The sequence below is a fragment of the Xyrauchen texanus genome, chromosome 5, assembly GCF_025860055.1.
Source record: "Xyrauchen texanus isolate HMW12.3.18 chromosome 5, RBS_HiC_50CHRs, whole genome shotgun sequence".
Lineage (NCBI taxonomy): Eukaryota > Metazoa > Chordata > Actinopteri > Cypriniformes > Catostomidae > Xyrauchen > Xyrauchen texanus.
Window position 1 is genome coordinate 18,247,227 of NC_068280.1, and position 25,481 is coordinate 18,272,707.

General features: G+C 46.3%; 1 protein-coding gene across 4 annotated transcripts in view; it reads left to right on the plus strand.

The window, feature by feature from the left end:
• LOC127643436 (zinc finger protein 827-like) overlaps positions 1-25,481 on the plus strand; it is a 158,980-nt gene that overhangs the window by 104,672 nt on the left and 28,827 nt on the right. For all 4 annotated transcript variants that reach the window (XM_052126186.1, XM_052126187.1, XM_052126189.1 and 1 more), the window contains exon 9: positions 730-867. In XM_052126186.1, the coding sequence (XP_051982146.1) occupies positions 730-867 (138 nt within the window). The remainder of the gene's footprint in view (positions 1-729; positions 868-25,481) is intronic.

A 25,481-nucleotide genomic window follows, 5' to 3' on the forward strand; every position in this document is an offset into this window, starting at 1 on the left:
AAGAATAATAGCCATGAGTTCATATTGCATCAGACTTCCATTTGAAGGGGCTATGTTGCATGATGACAGAATTTATCTTCGGTTTATATATTTATTTATCTATTCATTTATTTATCTTGCTCTCTCTCCCTCCTTCCAGAGTGAGAAAAGGTGTGGCGCTGCATTTTAATTTGATGCTGAGCCAACCACCTTCATCAGAAGGTTAATTCTGCCACTCTCCTCCACTTGTGTGGCATTCTCTCTCTCTCTCTCACTCTCTCTCTCTCTCACCCCCCTCCCCTCCTGCACTTCTAATGAAAGGTGAAAAAGGGTCACACAGTCCAATGTCAAGAAAAAAAACACCTTGTTGGCTCCCTGATCTGGATGTATGGACTCATCAACATAATATTCAACACTGTGACAGAACATGCGCCTGACCTCTTGCTGACCCCATGTCCCTTAGAACAAGGGGATTTGATGATCTTCAATATACCTGCAATTATTGTAGCCTGTATGTCTCACAAGAGTAAAATATTTCAAGAATTTCAAACAAATGAGTCTGTGGAATAAATGTCCATGTGCCTCCTTGTAGCATGCACATTGTGGTCTCATGGATGTCTACAGTACGCAATCACAAGAAGACATTTATTGGGATAATATTAGAAAATGTCCAATTATTCCTCTACTAGGCAGTTCTCTTTAATCAGATAAGCTGTAGCAGTCTGTTTTTGCATTCTGTTGGCTGTGTAGATTCAGAGAAGTTGAGTGGAGAGCCAGGGAATGGACTCACTCAGTGGAGACTCAACGAACAGCTCTTTCCCTGCCCTATATGCGGCAAAGTGTTTGGTCGCCAACAGACCCTCTCAAGACACCTGTCCCTACACACAGGTGAGAATTCATACATGTAAACAGTCAATAAGCACAACATACTATTGCATTGTGAACTATAGTGTTGTCACGTTACCAAAATTTCAGTAGTCGGTACCAATACCAGTGACATTTCACGGTACTCGATGCCATTTTTGGTACCAAAGCAAAAACAGGTTACTAAACAACACTCTTTTATTAACAAAGTCTACAAAACATTAGCAGCAGAACTAAGAACAAAAATATGGCATTGAGCAACACTTTAATTTAAATATATTATTTTTTAATTATAAAAAACTGAACAATGTATGCTTAAAGTATTTTTGAACACTTATATAAGATTTGCTTCAACTTTTGCAACTTTTAATTTAAGTTTTTACCAAGTACTAAAAAAAAGCCTAAATAAACAAGCATACAATAGAATTAATTAAAAACAATTTCCAAACTAATGTGCAAAGTGCTCTCTTATTAATAAAGCTGCATATTGCCAATTTTCTTCACGATAAGAAATGCATATGGACATATATATATATATATAGATAGATATTATGATTAAACAAGTTCTAATGGAGCTGCATTAAGCGTCCGCGCTCGAGAGATGAGTGTCCCCGAGGCAGAGTCTCTCTCAGCCGTGTGCAGTTTCAATCTCTCCCCCATCCTCCATCAGGACATTCGCGCAACTCATAGAAGAGGCACAGACCACACCGACCACACAGTTTCTGAGTTTATAGTTATTAACATGATCTGCTTCTGTATTATTTTAACTTTAATAAAGCAATCTTACTGCATTTAAGATGTTACGCCGGGATGTTTCCTTTAAAGAGCTCCGCCTCCGCTTATTCCACAACGGTACATGCTTCTGAATGTACTTTCTTTTTTTTCTTTTTTTTTATCATTCCCTAATACTTTGGGATCTATATAAAATAAACTGTGAAAGTTGAGAGTGCATCTGGACTGATCTGTGTAATTCTTCCTCCATCAGGCGTGAACTGCTGCTCTCACGCGATATCGTGACAGTTTAATGTGATTTCATGTTACGTTAAATGAGATCAAACGACTATTCAACAATGAACATTTTCCTCATCAATTTTGTATTTTCGACGATGCCCATAATGTCAACTAAACGTTTCAGACCTAATGCAAATGATAATATGCTTTTAAACTTGCCTGCTTTATTTGCTTGAATAAATCCGGGTGTCTGTCTTTATTAAGTTTGATCTGTTCCCTTTACAAAAGGCTTCACTACGATGTTGCGCTGCTAAGCGCTAGGGGAACAGCTTTAGCTGTGAGCCGAGCTGAATAAATGTGTGGAACACGTCAATGAACATTGACCGGAATTTATAGCCTCGGCTGATGTAATCATTAGATGCACCTGAGGCCAGGCTATAAATGGATACGTCACCAGGTGTCAGTCAGAAACTCTTTTTCAGAGCTGATTCTGTTTCTGTGTGTTTCACACACCCTGTCAAAACTTTCTTTCGCTCTGTTAGGAGATAGATTCAGTTGGGCAGTGTGCAGTGAACGTTGTTCTATTTTTCTCTTCTGTTTAGAAAATATTATATATATATATATATATATATATATATATATATATATATATATATATAACAAAAAAAAAAAGAAAGAGAGAATGACTGAAAGCAAGCGGTGCGTGTTCCCCTCTTCTTGCTCTATAGCTGAAGACGGCACACATCAGTTTTTGCTGTTTGTTTGGGGGTAGAGCACGCTGCTCTCGCGTTGCAGCAGGGCGTGCTCGCCTCGCTTGCTTCCGGAGTCAGCACTCACAAAAAGATCGTTCGTGGGGCTCGTGCATGGATTTGGCTGAGGAGCAAGAGACGGGTTGATCCCTTTCTCTCACTCTCTCCCCAAACCCAGCTGGTCCTTCACATGATCTCGGCGCGTTCGACGCTTCTTCGGATCATGAGGTGGATCGCTATTCTCTTCCCGCCTCCGAGCTTTCCGTCCGCGATAAAAAATCTACGGAGGAATTGCTCGATGTTGTTACTCGTGCTGTTGCCGGATTGGACTGGCCACGCGAAAAGAGACCCCAAACGCTCCAATTAGGGGATAGATTTTATCTTCCAGTCTAAGAAAGGGAACGCCTCATGGGTCCCTTCCCTTTCTTTGATAACCTCCTTGAAGAGCTTTTTCAGCTCATGGAGAACCCCTAAAAAAAAAAAAAAAATATATATATATATATATTTTCTTCCCGTGTTCACATACCCTCGACGTCATTATATTCGACTATCGTGGGTGCTGAGGCACGGGGTATTCAGTGATGCCGCCGGTCGAAGAGACGCTTGCGGGCTATCTCTCGCCGGGCTCGACATCGTCACTTAAGAAGCCCTCTCTCCCTCAAAGCCTTATAGGACAACCTCCACTTTAGTGGGAAGGGCTTATCAAGCAGCAGGTCAGGCTGGTGCTGCTCTGCACACTATGCTGTTTTTCAGGCATACCAGGCTGACCTCCTGGACGACCTGAGTGTGGGTTCTGCGCTTGACGAGCAAGCCTCAGACCCACCTCGGTCCTGACTGAAGGGAGGCTCAAAAGCAAAGCGTGGCGAGTCGTGCTCCTCCTCCCAGGGATTGGGGACAGTCTCGCCACCCTTGCCAGCCCTCAGGACTATAAATTCTAGTAAGAGAAGACCCTGACGGTCTTGCACCTAGATTAGGGGTAGCTCCCTCGGGACGGGCGCGTGCTTCACTTCACCCCTCCCGGTACCCCCTCGAAGCCTCTCCATTCCCGCCACCTCTTGGTGTTTCGGGTTGCAGAGGCTTCCGTCAAAATGGGTGTTTTCAGCTGTTCCTGCATTTTATTCAGGACGCGAAACACCCGACAACCCCTCAACAGGAAGTGTTAAAATATAATACCCATCTCAGAGATCCTGGCAGCGTGGAAACTTCTGCCGGATATATCCTTTTCTGTGGATCTTATAAGGGCGTCAGGATTTAATTCTCTCGCCGCTTTTCCGTGTTTCAACGGCGTGTTCTCACTACCGTAAGCGGATTTCTTTTTTGTAAAAAAAAAAAAAAAACTCTCAATCTCCTGGTTAAAGGGGCCATGGTATGTGTTCCCCTTCCAGAGAGAGAGTTAGGTTATTACACTAAATACTTCCCGTTTCCCATGGAGGGTGAGGGGTGGCGTCTGGCTTAGATCTTAAGCTTGAACTACCCTTGGGTGTTCAAGTCCAAGATGATGCCTGTCAAGACGGTCGTGTCTCAAGCCCTACAACTCGTTTGGCTGGTCACCATCGATCTTATGACGCACTTCTATACTTCATTTAGAAGTTCTGCCACAACATGGAAAGTTCCTGAGGTTCACTTCCGGGGGCGAAGTCTTCCAGGGTCAGGTTCTTTCACCCAGCCTAGCCCTTTTTACCTGCACATTCACAATGCATGATGTAGCGCTGGCTCCTTGCGACTCCGGGGCATCTGCATTCTGAATTACGTAGACGACTGGCTGATCCTAGCGCAGTTCCAGGAACTGGCAGTTCAGCACAGGGACATCGTCTTAGCTCATCTGTTTCTCTGGGGTTGAGGCTCAACGCCAAGAAAAGCGTCCTCTCTCCCACTCAGAACACTGTCTATCGGGGCATCGTATGGAGTTCAATCACTATGCGGGCACAACTGTCTCCCGCTAGGATTGAGTCCATTCAGATCACCTTGAGCAAAGTCAGGCTACGTTGCACTGTTATCAGTATCAACGATTTCCAGGTCTCAGGGCGAACGCGTCCACGGTGATCCCTCTGGACCTTCTGCTCATGAGACCGTTTTTGTTGTGGCCAAAAGCCAGGGGATTTCTTCCAAGGGCCAAAACCCATGGGCTAAATAGGGTTACGCGCCTCAGGCTTCGTTCCCTTTCTATGTGGTTCAGACCCCGGTTTTCTGCCTTGGGTCCCACTCTAGGTGCGTCTTGTCGCAGACTGCTAACGACAGACGCCTCCCTGACGGGCGGGTAGCGGCCTTAAGTGGTCGTCCAGCTTAAGGGGATAGGAGGGTCGTCAGCTCGGTTGTCACAGTCACTGTCTCGGGTTGATGGCTGTATTTCTGGCCCTGAAATACCTCCTCCTGAGGCTGCCATGTCTTGGTGCGGGTGGACAATACAGCGGTAGCCTCTTACATAAATCATCAAGGAGACCCACGTTCTTGTCAGCTGTATTTCTGACACGTCGGATTCTCCTTTGGGCCCAGGGCAAGCTCCTGTCACTCAGGGCAATTTACATCCCTGGACGCCTAAATGTGGGAGCAGATTTGCTGTCCAGACAGAACATACCGAGAGGCGAGTGGAAACTCCACCCCGAGGTAGTACAACAAATTTGGGAGAGATTTTACAGAGCAGAAGTGGACCTCTTCAGCCTCTCAAGAGACTGCGCAATGTCCCTCTACTTCTCTCTGAGTCACCCAGCCCCCTGGGTCTGGACGCGATGGCGCATACATGGCCCAGAATGTGTCGGTATGCTTTTCCCCGGTTTCTCTGCTCCGGGAGTCTTAGCCAGAGTTCAGCCAGCAAGGGTCTTGCCTCTTACTGATAGCGCCTCACTGGCCGAACAGGATTTGGTTCTCAGAAATTATATCTCTCCTCGACGGCTCGCCTTGGGCGATTCCGGACAGGAGGGACCTTCTGTCTCAGGCACAGGGGACGATATTTCATCCCCGGCCCGAATTGTGAAACCTTTCATGTCTGGCCCCTAAGGGTACCAAATGAGGTTCACAGGGTTTTCTCTTGAGGTTATTGAGACCATTTCAAGTGCTAGGGCTCCCTCCACTTGGAACTGATCTGGGTAGATTTTACAGGGCAGAAGAGGACCTCTTAGCCTCTGTTGATAGTGCAATGTCTCCTCTACTTCTCCCCGAGTCGCCCAGTCCCCTCCCCTCCCCTTGGGAGGGGCTGAACGTAGTAACGCAAATGCACCTGCATGCGTTTCCTTCTACTAAAGTTCTTATTACAGAACCAGCTAACTGCCAGTTTGTTTCAGTTCTGGATTTTCTGTAGAAAGAACTGTCAGCGGGCACTTGCCTCGCCACTGCCAGGTTCTATGTGGCCACTGCGGTTTGCCACGGCTTGGTGGGCGGGGTGCCCTCAAAGAGGCATCCTCATTATTGCCCGGGCCTACGAGGCGCGCGGTCAAGCTTCGCCAGTAGGTTGCAGGGCGCACTCTACCAGAGGGCTCTCCTCCTCTAAAACCTTGGCTAGAGGTCTCCCTCTGCAGCAAGTTTGTGATGCGGCAGGTTGTCCTCTCCGCACACATTCATTGGATTTTTATAGTTTGGATGTTTTGCCACTCCGGGCTCTTATGCCCTTGAGTCGACATCTCAAGCTCATGTCTGGACAAGTTTGTGATGCGGCAGGCTGGTCCTCTCCGCTCACATTCATCAGTTTTTATGACAAGTTTGTGTTGCGATAGGGTTCTCTTCGCACACATTCATCGAACTTTATGGGTTAGATGCTTTGCTACTCCGGACTCTTATGTCCTTGAGTCGACATCTCAGCCCATGCCTAAACAAGTTTGTGATGCGGCAGGTTGTCCCCTCCGCACACATTCATTGCACCTTTTTAGTTTGGATGTTCTGCACTCCGGGCTCTTATGCCCTTGAGTCGACATCTCAGCTCATACCTGAACAAGTTTGTGATGCGGCAGGCTGGCCCTCTCCACTCACATTCATCAGTTTTTATGACAGGTTTGTGGTGCGATAGGGTTCTCTTCGCACACATTCATCGAACTTTATGGGTTAGATGCTTTGCAACTCCGGGCTCTTATGCCCTTGAGTCGACATCTCAGCTCATGCCTGAACAAGTTTGTGATGCGGCAGGCTTGTCCTCTCCGCTCACATTCATCAGTTTTTATGACAAGTTTGTGTTGCGACAGGGTTCTCTTCGCACACATTCATCGAACTTTATGGGCTAGATGCTTTGCTACTCCGGGCTCTTATGCCCTTGAGTCGGCATCTCAGCCCATGCCTAAACAAGTGTGTGATGCGGCAGGTTGTCCTCTCCGCACACATTCATTGGACTTTTTAGTTTGGATGTTCTGCACTCCGGGCTCTTATGCCCTTGAGTCGACATCTCAGCTCATACCTGAACAAGTTTGTGATGCGGCAGGCTGGCCCTCTCCGCTCACATTCATCAGTTTTTATGACAGGTTTGTGGTGCGATAGGGTTCTCTTCGCACACATTCATCGAACTTTATGGGCTAGATGCTTTGCTACTCCGGGCTCTTATGCCCTTGAGTCGGCATCTCAGCCCATGCCTAAACAAGTGTGTGATGCGGCAGGTTGTCCTCTCCGCACACATTCATTGGACCTTTTTAGTTTGGATGTTCTGCACTCCGGGCTCTTATGCCCTTGAGTCGACATCTCAGCTCATACCTGAACAAGTTTGTGATGCGGCAGGCTGGTCCTCTCCGCTCACATTCATCAGTTTTTATGACAAGTTTGTGGTGCGACAGGGTTCTCTTCGCACACATTCATCAAGCTTTATGGGTTAGATGCTTTGCTACTCCGGGCTCCTATGCCCTTGAGTCGACATCTCAGCTCATGCCTGAACAGGTTTGTGATGCGGCAGGCTGGTCCTCTCCGCTCACATTCATCAGTTTTTATGACAAGTTTGTGTTGCGACAGGGTTCTCTTCGCACACATTCATCGAACTTTATGGGTTAGATGCTTTGCTACTCCAGGCTCTTATGCCCTTGAGTCGACATCTCAGCTCATGCCTGAACAAGTTTGTGATGCGGCAGGCTGGTCCTCTCCGCACACATTCATCAAAATTGAATGGTTTAGATGTTTATGCTACTCCGGGCTCTTATGCCCTTGAGTCGACATCTGAAGCTCATGTCTGAGACCTCTCGCGTTTTGTGAGTACACTGCACAACCGTAGGGGTCCGGACAGCCCCAAGTGTGGCGGCGTGGGTATTGCGTTCCCTAGCGCTTAGCAGCGCAACATCGTAGTGAAGCCTTTTGTAAAGGGAACGTCTCGGGTTACATGTGTAACCCTTGTTCCCTGAAAAAGGCGGAACGAGATGTTGCGCTGCTTTGCCGCACTGGGGCGTCCCAGGACTGCTCTTCAAAAGAAGTATCTGACGACACCTGGTGACGTATCCATTTATAGCCTGGCCTCAGGTGCATCTAATGATTACATCAGCCGAGGCTATAAATTCCGGTCAATGTTCATTGACGTGTTCCACACATTTATTCAGCTCGGCTCACAGCTAAAGCTGTTCCCCTAGCGCTTAGCAGCGCAACATCTCGTTCCGCCTTTTTCAGGGAACAAGGGTTACACATGTAACCCGAGACGTTTCCTCATTTCGTCAGAAAATTGCGAAAGCAGCGTTTACAAACAGGTTTTTGCTGATCTATGATGTTTCCCTTTTCATCAGCCTCAAATTACCTGGCTTTTTCCACTTTTCATTTCGACATGATTCAGTTGAGACTCAGCAGCAGCTACTTTGCTTGTCGTCATCTTTTCGTGAGCGTTCGAAAGTTCCCGCCTCTGCATCGGTACCGGGTAGACGCGGTACTCGGTACCCCGGTACCTTCAGAAATTCTGGTATCGTAAATACGTTTTTGTTTGAGTACCGACTTGGTACCGGGGTACCGGTATATTTGACAACACTAGTGAACTAATCAGTAAAAGTTTCCATTTTAGTGTTACGTACTGTACATTACCAGTCAAATGTTTCCTTGTGATCTAAAGGTGTACATTTGTTTTATAGACCAATGTAAATTGAGCCTAATAATGTATTGCTTTACAAAACAAAAAATGAAGGGCTGTCAATCGATTTTTTTTTAAATAAAATGTAATGCATGATGTGCCAATTAATTAATCGAGTTAATTAATATTTAAATATATAAATCGATATTTACTGTGAAAGGACCCCAAATAATATATTGTTAATTAATACAATATATAATAAGTATTATAATTCAGACAATTCAAATTACAGTATACATATATTGTGGAAGCAGACAAGTAAAGCATTTGGACAATACAAAAAATATTGTTTGTTTTATTTCCATATCATTGAAAACAACTGTAAAGGGAATAGACAGGCAAGGAGGAGGCGAGAACCAGCTTGACAATGTAAATAATAGTTTAAAGAAAACTTAAACAAAAGACACAAACATAAACACACGATGGTCAGCTGCCCGTACACGTTTTCTCTCCCTGGCACTACCATCCGCAGTCGGCCTTTATCCCTCTCAGAGGCTTAATTTGCCTGATAAGGGACCGGGTGTGTATAATCACGAGCCGGCCCCACCCTCCGTCCTGTCACATTCCTTCCTCATTCTCTCAGGCTGGGGAGCCCCGGGAGGGCGTGCCGGCAAGTCATCCCCGCCTTCTTGAATCTGGGAGGGGACAGCTGGAGGGAAACAAAAATCATTAAATATATGGGGGGGGGGTTACTTCCTCTAACAGTGTAGTACCCCCCCAAAAAACACTGTAAAAAGAGAGGGAAAAGGCCAACGCGGAGTAGCAGTGAGAGAGAGAGAGGAGAGAGAGATTAAAAAAAAGACACTTACTCGCCAGTTATCCGATATGCCGTAGCTTGGTCCTCGGCCACTCCTCCACCCTCTAACGGATGACAGCCGCACCTCTCCTGGTGGATATATAGAGGCTTAATTATATAGAGGGCCCGCCCTCCGCCCTGTCACAACAACCCCATTATTGCTCTTATCTATTTTAAAGTTTTTGTTTTTGCACTCATGCATCTGACATGTTTTTGGAGTGTCTCACTTTTGTTGTGTGGTGTCTCTATAGTTTGTAGTGCCTCCAGTCCTAAGTGCTGTGCTTTTAGGACTAAGTGCCAAATTTAACGTAGTTAAAAACTTATAAAACCACGTCTCAAGATACCATCTCGGCCTAGCTGTCTTTGAGCACAAAAGCACGTCTGTGGAAGGCTGAGCTGCCTGCTTGTGAGATATATTCATCTGCAGTCTTGCAGAGCCAGCAGTCTCAGGACGGAGCTATGACATGCTATTTTCACGTTAGAATTTTACTCAATTGCAATATAAAACACATTACACTAAAATGCGTGCTTTTTATCATGAACCTTTTTGTATATCTTGTAACATGATTATTCAAGTGTTTTATCCACCACATGTTAAAAAGCAGTATTCGGGCAAGTTGTGCCCATAAAAATAGCTTAAATTTAAGAGGTGATATGGCTGATAAGAGTTTACTGGAAGACACGTTGTAATTTTATTACATTTATCAGCCTCATCAGACAAGGAACTTTGTTAAAATAGCAGGCTACAATAAAATTGTAAAGTAAAAACCCAATGAATGAGGATTTAATAATGATGGGGATGCAATTACTAAACTCTAAATAATATGCAGTTATAACAAGATTTACATAAATGCAGATAATTTCTTCTCAAATATATAGGTTGTTTGGCAGTAAAGACATAATGGGGGAATGTCGACTGCTCCATCTACATAAAAAATAGCAGGCTAAATGAGAGTCTGAATATTAGTGAAATACTGTGCTACGAATATAAATCAGTACTTCTGCAATGGTGCAATACTTCAGCTCCGCCCCAACTTCTGCCCAGAGGCTGCAGCCGTAGCGCTTCTGCTCTGAAATGGGATATAATTGCTGCTTGTTGGTTTGACGAGGAGCATTGCCTGCACAGCTGGAGCGCTGACTGCCCCCTACTGCATCAAGTTGGGACATCAAGCTTGAATTGCTCCTATTACAGAATGGGGCATTAGTAATTGTGTTAAATGAAGGAGTTAAACTGACAGACCTACTAAAGTTTTTTTTATTTATTTTTTCTTTTATTTTTTTTTAATATAAAACACCAGTATGTGTTTTCATTCTAATGGATGAGCTGGTGGAAAGGCAGCCAAAAAGTGCCCAACATAGATTTAAACTCCTTCAAGACAAGAAAAGCCGTTAGAAAAGCATTCCAGGTGGCTCCTCTTGAAGTTTGTTGAGAGAATCCCAAGAGCTGTAATCTAGGCAAAAGAAAATGTAACTTAAACCAACATAAAACATAAACAAACACAGACACACATGCAACGCACACATCCTCCGGCCCCTGGCAGACGGAACTGCACCTCCCATTATTTTGCGGAGGGCAACAGTTCATCCGTCCCTAGGCATACGGCCACGGCGGATGGAAGCGGAGAGGACTCTGCAACTGTGCATCCCTCCTCCCTCCCGGGTTTCAGCACCACTGTAACAGTATAAGGATGGGCAAAGAGGAGCTGAGTACAATTTCTTTATCTATAGTAGGTCTGTAAGTTCGACTTTTTTGACAATTTCAGTCAGACTAAAGACCATAGTATACTTTGGTTGTCCGCGTTGCTGATCAGAACACGCACTGTATGCATGACACAAATGTTGTCATCATTACAGTCTGTGCAGACTGTCTGTGTGTGACCCAGATTTTATCGACATGGGATAGTCCTCGTCTGTGTGTGTAACCCGCACACACACACACAAGATGAGACAGTCACAATGTATGTCAAAACTGCGTTTATTTGCAGGCAAACAAAAGTACAGCACGGAAAATCCAGAGGGAGAATGGTCAGGGTAGCGTAGGGTCAAAAGCCGGGGAATCAAAGATATAAACAAGGGGGCAAATCCAATGAGAGTGGTAGAGGGAAGCGAGGGTCAAAGCCGGGGTAATCAGAATCGAGTTGCGGGTAAACTAACCGGGGAGTAGGGGAACAAGAGAGCTGGCAAGCTAAGGGGGTACTTAATCACAGGGGGGGTCAGAACTAGACGAGACTAGCGGGGGGCAAAGACAAGGGAAACTAAACACAATAACCAACGGGTGTAAAACGAATGTGCTGTGATATAAATAGGGGAACTAATGAGCGGTGCAGGTGTAACGAATAAAGGGGTGATAAGACGAGTACAGGAGAAACTAATGATCTAGTGATTGGGACGAGTGCGGGTGAAACTAATACTGGTGATAGGAGAGCGGGCATGCGAGCCCGAGGAGGGAGACCTGCTAACGAGCATGAGAGCTCGTAGGAGCAAAACGAGCGTGGAAGCTCGAGGGAGCAAAACGAGCGTGCAAGCTCGAGGGAGCAAAACGAGCGTGCGAGCTCGAGGGGGCGGAACGAGCGTGGAAGCTCGAGGGGGCGGAGCAAGGGAGCAGGGTTCGTGACAGTACTCCCCCCTCTAAAACGGACGGCTCCTGACGGCCGCGCTCAGTTGCGAGGAGCACGACCTCTGGGAAGTGGTGCTGGACGATCCCAACAAACAAAAAACCCCTGAACAGACAACCTACAAAACACACAAACAAAATTGAGGGCAGTCCAAGGGGCACAGAGGGAAATGAAACAGTCCATGGGGTCAATGGGCAGTTTCATGGCAAGGTCAGGGGGGACATAGCGGACAGGCGGGTGGTCGGGAGGTCTAGGGGCAGCCATAGGGCAGAGACTGGGTCAGGGTGTCTGGAAGGCGACTGGAGGACAGGGACTGGGTCCGGGGGTCTGGAAGGTGACCACCGGACAGGAATAGGGTCCGGAGGCCAGGGAAGAGGCCACAGGACAGGAAGGGGGTCAGGAAGTCCGGGCTGAGCCGTGAAAGGCGGTGCCATCAGAGGCGGCACTGTAGGCGGCTCTGGAGGTGGGGTTCTGGAAGGCTCCGGAGGTGGAGCCGAAGGAGGCTTTAGGGGCGAAGGCCTGGAAGGCTCTGGAGGTGGAGCCAATGACGGTGGCGCCGTGGGAGGCTCTAGCGAGGTAGGCCTGGAAGGCTCTGGAGGTGGAGCCAAGGGAGGTGGCGCCGTGGGAGGTCCCCGAGGCGACGACCTGGCAGGCTCTGTAGTCTCGGGGGGTAGAGCTGTAGGAGGCCTGAGAGGCGGAGCCGTAGGAGGCTCGAGAGGCGGAGCCATAGAAAGCTCTGGAGTCTTTGGGAGCAGAGCCGTAAGAGGCTCGGGAGGTGGAGCCGTGGGAGGCTCTGGAGGGGGAGCCGTAGGAGGCCCGAGAGTCGGAGCCGTAGGAGGCTCTAGTGGCAGAGTCCTGGAAGGCTCGAGAGGCTTGGGGGGCGGAGCCCTGAGAGGCTCGAGAGGAGGAGGAGCCCTGAGAGACACGAGAGACGAAGCCGTGAGAGGCTTGAGGGGTGGAGCCATGAAAGACTCGAGGGGCGGAGCCCTGAGAGGCTTGAGGGGAGGAGGAGCCCTGAGAGGCTCGAGGGGAGGAGGAGCCCTGAAAGACTCGAGAGGGGAAGCCCTGAGAGGCTTGAGAGGGGGAGGAGCCCTGAGAGACTTGAGAGGCGAAGCCGTGAGAGGCTTGAGGGGTGGAGCCATGAAAGACTCGAGGGACGGAGCCCTGAGAGGCTCGAGGGGAGGAGGAGCCCTGAAAGACTCGAGAGGGGAAGCCCTGAGAGGCTTGAGAGGGGGAGGAGCCCTGAGAGACTCGAGAGGCAAAGCCGTGAGAGGCTTGAGGGGTGGAGCCATGAAAGACTCGATAGGCGAAGCCGTGAGAGGCTTGAGGGGTGGAGCCCTGAAAGACTCGAGAGGAGAAGCCCTGAGAGGCTTGGAAGGAGAGGGAGCCCTGAAAGACTCGAGAGGAGAAGCCCTGGGAGGCTTGAGAGGCGGAGCTCTGGGAGGCTCGAGGGGTAGAGCTCTGGGAGGCTCGAGAGACTTGAAAGGCAGAACCCTGGGGGGCTTGGGAGGTAGAGCTCTGGGAGGCTTGGGAGGAGGAGCCTTGAAAGACTCGGGAGGAGAAGCCCTGAGAGGCTTGGAAGGAGGGGGAGCCCTGTAAGACTCGAGAGGAGAAGCCCTGGGAGGCTTGAGAGGCGGAGTTCTGGGAGGCTCGAGGGGTAGAGCTCTGGGAGGCTCGAGAGACTTGAAAGGCAGAACCCTGGGGGGCATGGGAGGTAGAGCTCTGGGAGGCTCGAGAAACGGAGCCCTAGGCGGCTCGAGAGGCGGAGGCCGCGAGGGCTCTGAGGGGCGAGCAGAGGCTGGCAGAGCCGTGGAAGACTCTGAGGGCGGAGCAGAGGCTGGCAGAGTCGTGGAAGACTCTGAGGGCGGAGCAGAGCCCGGCAGAGCCGTGGAAGACTCTGAGGGCGGAGTAGAGCTCGGCAGAGCCGTGGAAGACTCTGAGGGCGGAGTAGAGCCCGGCAGAGTTGTGGAAGACTCTGGGGGCGGAGCAGAGCCCGGCAGAGTCGTGGAAGACTCTGAGGGAACCTCTGCGGTCTTGAGCACAAGACGAGACTGGGGATAAGGGGCCCTCTTCCTTCTCTGACGTCTTCGGCCAACAGGGGATGTGGCCATGGGGACGGTCGAGGCTACAGGCGCTGGCTCTGGGGCGGTCGAGGCTACAGGCGCTGGCTCGCTGACCGTGGCAGACATGGGCGCTGGCTCGTTGGCCGTGGCGGGCATGGGCGCTGGCTCGTGGGCCGTGGCGGGCATGGGCACTGGCTCGTTGGCCGTGGCGGGCATGGGCGCTGGCTCGTTGGCCGTGGCGGGCATGGGCGTTGACTCGCTGGCCGTGCCAGGCTTCGAGGCTGGGGCCGTGACAGGCCTCGGGAATGGGGCCGTGTCGGGCTTCGGGACTGGGGCCGTGACAGGCTTCGGGACTGGGGCCGTGACAGGCTTCGGGACTGGGGCCGTGTCAGGCTTCGGGACTGGGGCCGTGTCAGGCTTCGGGACTAGGGCCGTGTAAGGCTTCGGGACTAGGGCCATGACAGGCTTCGGGACTGGGGCCGTGACAGGCTTCGGGACTGGGGCCGTGACAGGCTTTGGGACTGGGGCCATGTAAGGCTTCGGGACTAGGGCCGTGTAAGGCTTCGGGGCTAGGGCCGTGTCAGGCTTCGGGACTAGGGCCGTGTAAGGCTTCGGGACTAGGGCCGTGGTAGGCTTCGAGACGGGGGCCGTGGTAGGCTTCGAGACGGGGGCCGTGGTATGGAACGCTGGTTCAGTTTCTGCCTCCCCCACAGTAAACGAGGAACCAGCGTACAGTAGGGCGAGGTCAATAAACTGAGCCAGATTGAGAGAGCAGCGACCACCAGGCATGAATGATGAGGCTGGCTCATTCAGTCCAAATTGAAAAATGTCTTTCAGAGCCACCTCATCAAAATTCACCTGGTTGGCCAGGGCACAAAAATCCATAATATAAGCCTCCAAGGGTTGGCTCCCCTGGCGCAAAACCAAGAGTCGGGCCACTGGCTCCATAATGTCAAGGACGGGGTTATGCGTTACACCACCGCTGCCTTGCACGAAAAACTCTTGGCAAGCGCCCGAAGAGCCGTCAAACCTCTCAGGGGGTTGAAGGCTCACGGCGCCAGAAATGCACTGGAGGCATAAACGGGCTCAGGAGCAGACACAGGTGAAACAGGGTGACATAAATCAGACAAAGAACATACCTGCTGCCCCTGGGCATGGAGCTTGGTCCTGCCTCCAAACTGTAGCTCCTCGCGCCGAATGTGACGTGCATCTCCGCTCTAGTGAGCTGCGCGAATCCTCCGCGTGGCTCATTGTGACTGTCTACGGTGGGGTTGGTTATTCTGTAACCCACACACACACAAGATGAGACAGTCACAATGTATGTCAAAACTGCGTTTATTTGCAGGCAAACAAAAGTACAGCACGGAAAATCCAGAGGGAGAATGGTCAGGGTAGCGTAGGGTCAAAAGCCGGGGAATCAAAGATATAAACAAGGGGGCAAATCCAATGAGAGTGGTAGAGGGAAGCGAGGGTCAAAGCCGGGGTAATCAGAATCGAGTTGCGGGTAAACTAACCGGGGAGTAGGGGAACAAGAGAGCTGGCAAGCTAAGGGGGTACTTAATCACAGGGGGGGTCAGAACTAGACGAGACTAGCGGGGGCAAAGACAAGGGAAACTAAACACAATAACCAACGGGTGTAAAACGAATGTGCTGTGATATAAATAGGGGAACTAACGAGCGGTGCAGGTGTAACGAATAAAGGGGTGATAAGACGAGTACAGGTGAAACCAAATGTCTAGTGATTGGGACGAGTGCAGGTGAAACTAATCCTGGTGATAGGAGAGCGGGCATGCGAGCCCGAGGAGGGAGACCTGCTAACGAGCATGAGAGCTCGTAGGAGCAAAACGAGCGTGGAAGCTCGAGGGAGCAAAATGAGCGTGCGAGCTCGAGGGAGCAAAACGAGCGTGCGAGCTCGAGGGGGCGGAACGAGCGTGGAAGCTCGAGGGGGCGGAGCGAGGGAGCGGGGTTCGTGACAGTGTGCTTCCGTCGGACCATGTGCGATTTAGATGAAATCAAACTTTTAAATTGCATGTAATTAGGGCCCAAGCACAAAGTGCGTAGGACCCTATTGTTTTCGTTAGGATTATTATTATTATTATTATTATTATTATTATTATTTTTTTTTTACAACTATTGGGGCACTTTTGAGGCTCTTAACATGCTCAAAAACTCTTGAAACTTTGCACACTGGTCAGAACCCGCGGCCATTAGGGCCGGGCTGAAGCTGGTACCGGGGCGTGGCAGGGGGGCTCGACGGCGCCCCCTGGAACGGGGTCCGAAAACTTGGTCCATAAATCAAACACGCTTGCATGTAATAATATGAAACTCGGTACACATATAGATCTCATCGTTTCATATATCCTTCATACTTTTATTTTTTACCTCAGGCCAACTGGAAATCGTCTATTTAGGGTTCTTTGGAAAACACATGCAATGGAATGTGAAATACTCCTCCTAGAGAATTCCACCAATCGCCACTGAAACTCGGTCAGCATGAAGTCAAGACATTGAGGATGAAATATTGACAGCGGATTTTTGATATGTTGAACGGTTTGGCCGTGGCGAGGAAACGAAATGATGGCGCGAAAAGAGAAACAGGAAGTGTGTTATAACTTCTGCATACATTAATTGATCTCCATGAAACCGCAGCAGCGTGATCGCTGGAAGAAGCCGATCGCATGGATGTGACTATTGTCAGTCAAAGTTATAGCGCCACCAACTGGCAGAAGGAAGTGTGTCACTTTCAAAATGCTTTGAAATCACCCACTTATTTTTACCCGATTTACTTAAAACTTTAGGTGTATAATGTAAACACACGGCAGATGTAGACATGTGAAAGGATTATTGATATCTTCGATACTGTCGCCGCGGCAACGCTTCAAACTCGAATATTCTTTTTTGATGCTTTTGAGACTCTTAGCATACTTGAAATTGCATGAAACTCGACAGACACATCACATTTATTAGCCAGTACACATGTGCAAAGTTTCAGAAATGGGCGTGGTGCAGGGGCTCAGTAGCGCCACCTTTTGACAAAAGTGGGGGGGTTGCTTTACACTTTGACCTACAGTCACAAAACTCAGTAATTACATTGTTCTCATCGAGCCGGACAACTTTCTAATTTACAGTCATTAGCTCAGACCAACAGAAAGTCAGATATTTTGGTTTGAATGTGGATGTTTTGGAGAATTTTCTCTCCCTCTCTCACTGACCCTACGTCTCTCTGTGTCTGTGGGGAGGGTGCTGATTTTGCTGAGGAGTGAAAATGCTTTTATTTTTGTTTTTCAAGGTTTTGGGGCCCTTAACGTGCTCGAAAACTCTTGAAACTTTGCACACGGGTCGGAACCCGCGGCTTTCAGGGTCGGACCGAAGATGTTGCCCGGGCGTGGCAGGGGGGCGTGGCAGGGGGGCTCGACAGCGACACCTGGAATGGGATTCAAACACTTGTCCATATATCAAACATGCTTGCATGTAATAATATGAAACTCGGAACACTTCTAGATCAACTTTCTAATTTACAGTCATTAGCTCAGACCAACAGAAAGTCAGATATTTTGGTTTGAATGTGGAACACATTTCAAATTAACTTTGAAGCTCCAAAAAGCACATCAAAAGTAACATAAAAGAAGGGAGTGTGTTATAACTTCTGCATACATTAACTGATCTCGATGAAACTTCAGCAGTGTGTTCGCGGGAAGAGGCCGGTCGCATGGATGTGACTACTGTGAGTCAAAGTTATAGCGCCACCAACTGGCAGAAGGAAGTGTGTCACTTTCAAAATGCTTTGAAATCATCCTCTTATGTCTCAAGTGAACAAACAGACCAACAGAAAGTCAGATATTTTGGTTTGAATGTGGAACACATTGCAAATGAACTTTGAAGCTCCAAAAAGCACACAAAGGAAGCATAAAAGCAAGGAAGTGTGTTATAACTTTTGCATACATTAACTGATCTCGATGAAACTTCAGCAGTGTGTTTGCGGGAAGAGGCCGGTCGCATGGATGTGACTACTGTGAGTCAAAGTTATAGCGCCACCAACTGGCAGAACGAAGTGTGTCACTTTCAAAATGCTTTGAAATCACCCCTTATGTCTCAATTGAACAAACAGTTGATAAAGAAATCGGGTATCAATATATTGAATTATGAATTATTGCAGTGATCAACTGTGATGTCCGGTTAAGATGAAAATAAACTATCGCTCTGTCTAAGCGATTATCTTTCTGAAACACGTCACAAAAACTTACAGAAACGGATAACACAAACATGATGTTGGAAATATACACTTATCAGAATAGTTATATTAAACTTGTCTATTTCAGTTAAAGCCATTTCAGTTATAAAGCTGTCTCATATGTAATTTCTCCTTTAATTCTATAATATAACCACTAGGTGGAGTTCTAAGCATATTTTCTGTATTCTCGTTGTTTTAACGTATGAAGAAGACTTGTGTACATGCTGTTGAGAACGCAGTAAAGTGTGACGCATATTTCGTTCTGTGAGATTTATGAGTACTCCGAGTCTTTATTAAAACCAACACATGAAACATATGTCTAAAGGAAGTAGGGATGGGCTGATCGATCCGAACGTATCAAAACTTCCGAGAATGATGTTGATTTAGGGTTGTGTCTGACAACACGTGATCCGCGAGGCGAGATTATTTTTGCTCGCATCTTCATGAAGGTTTGTCGGTTGTATACAATGTTTGCCTGTTTGAACATTCAAGCGATTTTACACTATTCAACTCAACAAATGTGAAAACAACTCAAATACATGTTTGCGAGCAGATCGTGTGACACAGCGAGCCGCGGAACGCCGATGAGAGTTCGCTTTCGCTCCTGCTTGCGTCTGAACGGACAATTTCATACAAAATAAATGTCAAAATAGGCTACATGATATATTGGGGAGTCTGTTATATCTCAAGTGAACAAACAGACCAACAGAAAGTCAGATATTTTGGTTTGAATGTGGATTTCTTGGAATTTTTCTCTCTCTCTCCTCTCTGAGTGCCGCCTGCTGTGTGTGTGCGTGCTGGGGAATTTACTGAATAAATACGGTCTATATGTAAAATCCCATTCACTTACATTGGCTGAGCAACTGCTACTGGAGTAACTTTGTCTACCACATGCAGCTCTCCTGTTTAATCTCTCTAATGGAGCATTTCGGTCTCCTAGTAGGTGGAGCTCCTCCAAGAGGTCCTCGCTGCAGCCTGTAGCACGATGACGTAGCTGGATGGTCCAATACGTACTGGACGCTGTTACGCTTTGTTAAATTAAAACTGTTTCTATATGTGAGTCCTTCAATATATTTACATGATGTTTAGCCTTCCCCTGGCTGTTTTGTTTTTCTCTTTATATATGTATTATTGTAGTTTTGACTGTACATTGACTTTGTTTGTTTGAATCTTAATAAAAGTTAAAAAAAAACGCTGTTACGCTTTGTTGTGGGGACTTATTTAAAGACTTCACGCCAGGCTATGTTGGAGATGGAAGGAAAGGAATCCTTCGAGACTTTTACTCGACCAAAGACTTTGAAGGTTACTGCTCAGCAGACTGCTTCATCAGTGACGGCAATCACTAGAGCCCAAAGGACAACTATTTATAAATATAAATGGTCACTTTAGTGACAAGCGCTTGATCTGATCTGCTGTGATCAGTTTGTATATTAAACTTAAAATCAGTTGTTGTTTTTTTTTTTTTTTTTTTTTTAATGTACGTACATGTCCTGCAGACACTGAAATAAAAAATATACTTCTGTTTTAAAGTTAGGTTTAAAATTATGTGATTTAAAATGTTGTAAAATTAACTATCCAGTACGTATTGGACCATCCAGCTACGTCATCGTGCTACAGGCTGCAGCAAGGGGTGTCTCAGCTCCAGACTTAGACTACAGAAGACATCTTATTTGCGTCTGCACGAAGGTAAGTCAATTGTGTTTTAATGCTTTCCAGTTTGAACATTCAAGCGATTTTACACTATTCAACTCAACAAAGGCAAAACAACTCAAATAAATGTTTGCGAACGTTCAGCACGTCGATGAGAGTTCGCTTTCCTTCTTGCGTTTGAACGGACAATTTCATACACCAAAATGCATGATATATTATGTCTCAAGTGAACAAACAGTTGATAAAGAAATCGGGTATCAATATATTGAATTAGGAAGTATTGCAGTGATCAACACGGATTCCGCTGTGATGTCCTGTTAAGATGAAAATAAACTATCAGCTCTGTCTAAGCGATTATCTTTCTGAAACACGTCACAAAAACTTACAGAAACGTATAACACAAACATGAAACATATGTCTAAAGAAAGTAGGGATGGGCTGATCGATCCGAACGTATCAAAACTTCCGAGAATGATGTTGTTTTAGGGTTGTCTCTGACAACACGCGAGGCGAGATCATTTTTGCTCGCGATCTTCACGAAGGTTTGTCGGTTGTATACAATGTTTGCCTGTTTGAACATTCAATCGATTTTACACTATTCAACTCAACAAATGTCAAAACAACTCAAATACATGTTTGCGAGCAGATTGTGTGACACAGCGAGCCGCGTCGCGTCTAACTCCACGCACTCTGATGACAGTTCAGCTTCGCTCCTGCTTGCGTCTGAACGGACAATTTCATACAAAAAAAATGTCAAAATAGGCTACATGATATATTGGGGAGTCTGTTATGTCTCAAGTAAACAAACAGACCAACAGAAAGTCAGATATTTTGGTTTGAATGTGGAACACATTGCAAACGAACTTTGAAGCTCCAAAAAGCACATAAAGGGAGCATAAAAGCAAGGAAGTGTGTTATTATCTGCGTACATTAACTGATCTCAATGAAACTTCAGCGGTGTGTTCGCGGGAAGAGGCCGGTCGCATGGACGTGACTATTGTGAGTCAAAGTTATAGCGCCACCAACTGGCAGAAGGAAGTGTGTCACTTTCAAAATGCTTTGAAATCATCCTCTTATGTCTCAAGTGAACAAACGAACCAACAGAAAGTCAGATATTTTGGTTTGAATGTGGACCACGTTGCAAATGAACTTTGAGGCTCCAAAAAGCACATAAAGGGAGCATAAAAGCAAGGAAGTGTGTTATTATCTGCGTACATTAACTGATCTCAATGAAACTTCAGCGGTGCGTAAATTATAATTACATTCATAAACCTGTACAAAGACCTCCGGATAAATACTGGCCTTCTGGATTAACACGTTTAAGTGCTGCAAAAGATATTGACCTATGACATAAAAAATTATTCTACATTTGAATTACCTCATAGATGTGACTATTGTGGTTCACGGTCATAGACCCTGTCCCAAATGGCACACTTCATATGAATTTTCAGTCTTGTGTACTTATTTCGTGTGTCCATTAACTCCATGAGACCGTAGGGTGTCTCATTTTTAATTTTAGGTATCAGAGCGGTGCTCGCGCATACTTTGTGGTTGATGTGTGCCCTCGATGTGCACTTTTGCAGAGCCAGCTGATCGCGAGCTCTACAGCTAGCGTCTTCTCGACGGTCAAAGCGAGGTTACGTTATTGCCCATCGTGCACAGCGACCCTAAAGGCACGGGGTGGCGGTGCCACCGGCTTGGGCCCGCCATCGCTGCTTGCAGCTATATTTAGGGCCCAAGCACAAAGTGCGTAGGACCCTATTGTTTTCATTAGGATTATTATTAGATTCCTCCGTAGGAGGGAATCTATTGTAATTGATGGTTTTATTATTATTATTATTATTATTATTATTATTATTATTATTATTATTATTATTCTTCTTCTCCTTGAGCCCCAATAGCTCAAAAAGTCACTGGTCAAAAATTTTCTAAATTGGCACATTGATACTCCATGCCAACGGGTACCCCCAAACCAAGAATGGCCCACATTCGCCCATAGGTGGCGCTACAGGCCACGCCCAAAAAAACAAAATTCAAAGTGATACAATTTCCACGCCATTTGTCCAAATCTTCTGAAATTTGGTGTACATGCCTCATTCCTCATGGGGAACAAAAAAGCCTCAAGAACCCATAACTTCCGCCATGATGGATTTTCCCGTACGTTGAAAATTTGCGAAAACCTACAAAACTCTTCTTCTCCTGAACCGTAGCTCCAATTGACTTGAAATTTGGTACACATGTGTAGAATGGACATCCTTGAAAACGTTACTTAGGAAAAATGAATACGATACAAAATGGCTGAAAGGGGCGTGTTTATGTAAATGTCCAAATTTTAACAATATATACGTGTCAATAAATCAAATGTAATTTTGACTGATGGTTTTTCAAACCTAACATGCTTCAAGATGACATCACTCTGAAGTACTGTGCAAAGAATGGCCATGCCAAAATTCCCATTTTCTGGTCAAAAATGTTCTAATTTGGTAAATTAATAGTACAGGCCAACAGGAATCCACAAACCAAGAATGACCGACATACGCCACTAGGGGGCACTACAGGACAAGCCAAAATTCCCATTTTCTGGTCAAAAATGTTCTAATTCGGTACAAGAATAGTACAGGCCAACAGGAATCCACAAACCAAGAATGACCGACATTCGCCACTAGGGGGCACTACAGGACAAGCCAAAATTCCCATTTTCTGGTCAAAAATTTTCTAATTTGGTACTTTGATACTACAGGCCAACAGGAACCCACATACCAAGTGTGGCCCACATTCGCCCTTAGGGGGCGCTACAGGCTACTCCAAAATTTCGTTTTCTGGTCAAAAACGTTCTAATTTGGTACATTGATACTGCAGGTCAACAGGAACCCTCAAACCAAGAATGGCCAACATTCGCCCCTAGGGGGCACTACAGGCCATGCCGAAATTCCCATTTTCTGGTCAAAAATGTTCTAATTTGGTACATTAATAGTACAGGCCAAAAGGAATCCACAAACCAAGAATGACCGACATTCACCACTAGGTGGCGCTAGAGGCCAAGCCGAAATTCCCATTTTCTGGTCAAAAAAGTTATAATTTGGTACATTGATACTACAGGCCAACAGGAACCCACAAACCAAGTATGGCCCACATTCGCCATTAGGGGGCGCTACAGGCCACTCCCAAAATTTCGTTTTCTGGTCAAAAATTTTCTAATATGGTACATTGATACTACTGGCCAACAGGAACCCACAAACAAAGAATGGCCAACATTCGCCCCTAGGGGGCACTAGAGGCCACGCCGAAATTCCCATTTTATGGTCAAAAATGTTCTAATTTGGTACATTGATACTACAGGTCAACAGGAACCCTCAAACCAAGAATGGCCAACATTCACCCCTAGGGGCGCTACAGGTAATTCCCAAAAGTCCCATTTTCTGGTCAAATATTTTCTAATTATGTACATTGATACTACAGGCCAACAGGAACCCACAAACCAAGAATGACCCACATTTGCCCATAGGAGGCGCTACAGGCCACGCCCCCAAAAAATATTTTCAAAGTGATACCATTTCCACGCCATTTAACCAATTCTTTTGAATCTTGGTGTACATGCCTCATTTCTCATTGGGAACAAAAACGCCTCAAGGATCCATAAGGTATGATGGATTTTCCTGTAGACTGAAAATGTTTAGTTTAGGATTCAGACAGAAATACATGTTTTTTGGATTCATCCATTGAGAGGGTTTAACCCCAACCCTCTACTGATCAATTTGAAATGATTTGCCATTTTGAGGAGGAATCCGCATTGCTGCTTGCAGCTATATTTATTATTATTATTATTAGGGCCCAAGCACAAAGTGCGTAGGACCCTATTGTTTTCGTTAGGATTATTAGGGCCCAAGCACAAAGTGCGTAGGACCCTATTGTTTTCGTTAGGATTATTATTATTATTATTATTATTATTATTTTTTTTACGACTTACGGGGCACTTTTGGGGCTCTTAACATGCTCAAAAACTCTTGAAACTTTGCACACGGGTCAGAACCTGCGGTCATTAGGGCCGGGCTGAAGCTGGTACCCGGGCGTGGCAGGGGCTCGACAGCGCCCCTGGAACAGGGTCCGAAAACTTGGTCTATAACTCAAACACGCTTGCATGTAATAATATGAAACTGGGTACACATATAGATCTCATCGTTTCATATATCCTTCATACTTTTACTTTTTACCCCAGACCAACAGGAAACCGTCTATTTAGGGTTGTTTGAAAAACGCACGCAATGGAATTTGGAATACTCCTCCCAGAGAATTCCACCAATCGCCACCAAACTCGGTCAGCATGATGTCAAGACATTGAGCATGAAAAATTGCTGGCAGATTTTTGATATCTCTAACGGTTTGGCCGTGGCGAGGAAACGAAATGATGGCGAGAAATGAGAAACAGTCAGAGTGTTATAACTTCTGCATACATTAATTGATCTTGATGAAACTTCAGCCGTGTGTTCGCTGTAAGAGGCCGGTCGCATGGATGTGACTATTGTGAGTCAAAGTTATAGCGCCACCAACTGGCAGAAGGAAGTGTGTCACTTTCAAAATGCTTTAAAATCACCCACTTATTGTTACACGATTTACTTCAAACTTTAGGTGTATAATGTAAACACACGGCAGATGTAGACATGTGAAAGGATTATTGATATCTTAAATACTGTTGTCGTGGCAGCTCTTCAAACTTGAATTTCCTTTTTGATGCCTGGTGCAGGGGCTCAGTAGCGCCACCTTCAGACAAAAGTGGGGTATTGGTTTCATACTTTGACCTAGAGTCAGATATTTTGGTTTGAATGTGGAACACATTGTACAAGAACTTTGAAGCTCAAAAAGCACATAAATGCAGCTTAAACAGCAAGGAAGTGTGTTATAACTTCTGCATACATTACTTGATCTCGATGAAACTTCAGCAGTTTCTTCACTGGAAGAGGCCGGTCGCGTGGATGTGACTATTGTGAGTCAAAGTTATAGCGCCACCAACTGGCAGAAGGAAGTGTGTCACTTTCAAAATGCTTTGAAATCATCCTCTTATGTCTCAAGTGAACAAACAGACCAACAGAAAGTCAGATATTTTGGTTTGAATGTGGAACACATTGCAAATGAACTTTGAAGCTCCAAAAAGCACACAAAGGAAGCATAAAAGCAAGGAAGTGTGTTATAACTTTTGCATACATTAACTGATCTCGATGAAACTTCAGCAGTGTGTTTGTGGGAAGAGGCCGGTCGCATGGATGTGACTACTGTGAGTCAAAGTTATAGCGCCACCAACTGGCAGAAGGAAGTGTGTCACTTTCAAAATGCTTTGAAATCACCCCCTTATGTCTCAATTGAACAAACAGTTGATAAAGAAATCGGGTATCAATATATTGAATTATGAATTATTGCAGTGATCAACTGTGATGTCCGGTTAAGATGAAAATAAACTATCGCTCTGTCTAAGCGATTATCTTTCTGAAACACGTCACAAAAACTTACAGAAACAGATAACACAAACATGATGTTGGAAATATACACTTATCAGAATAGTTATATTAAACTTGTCTATT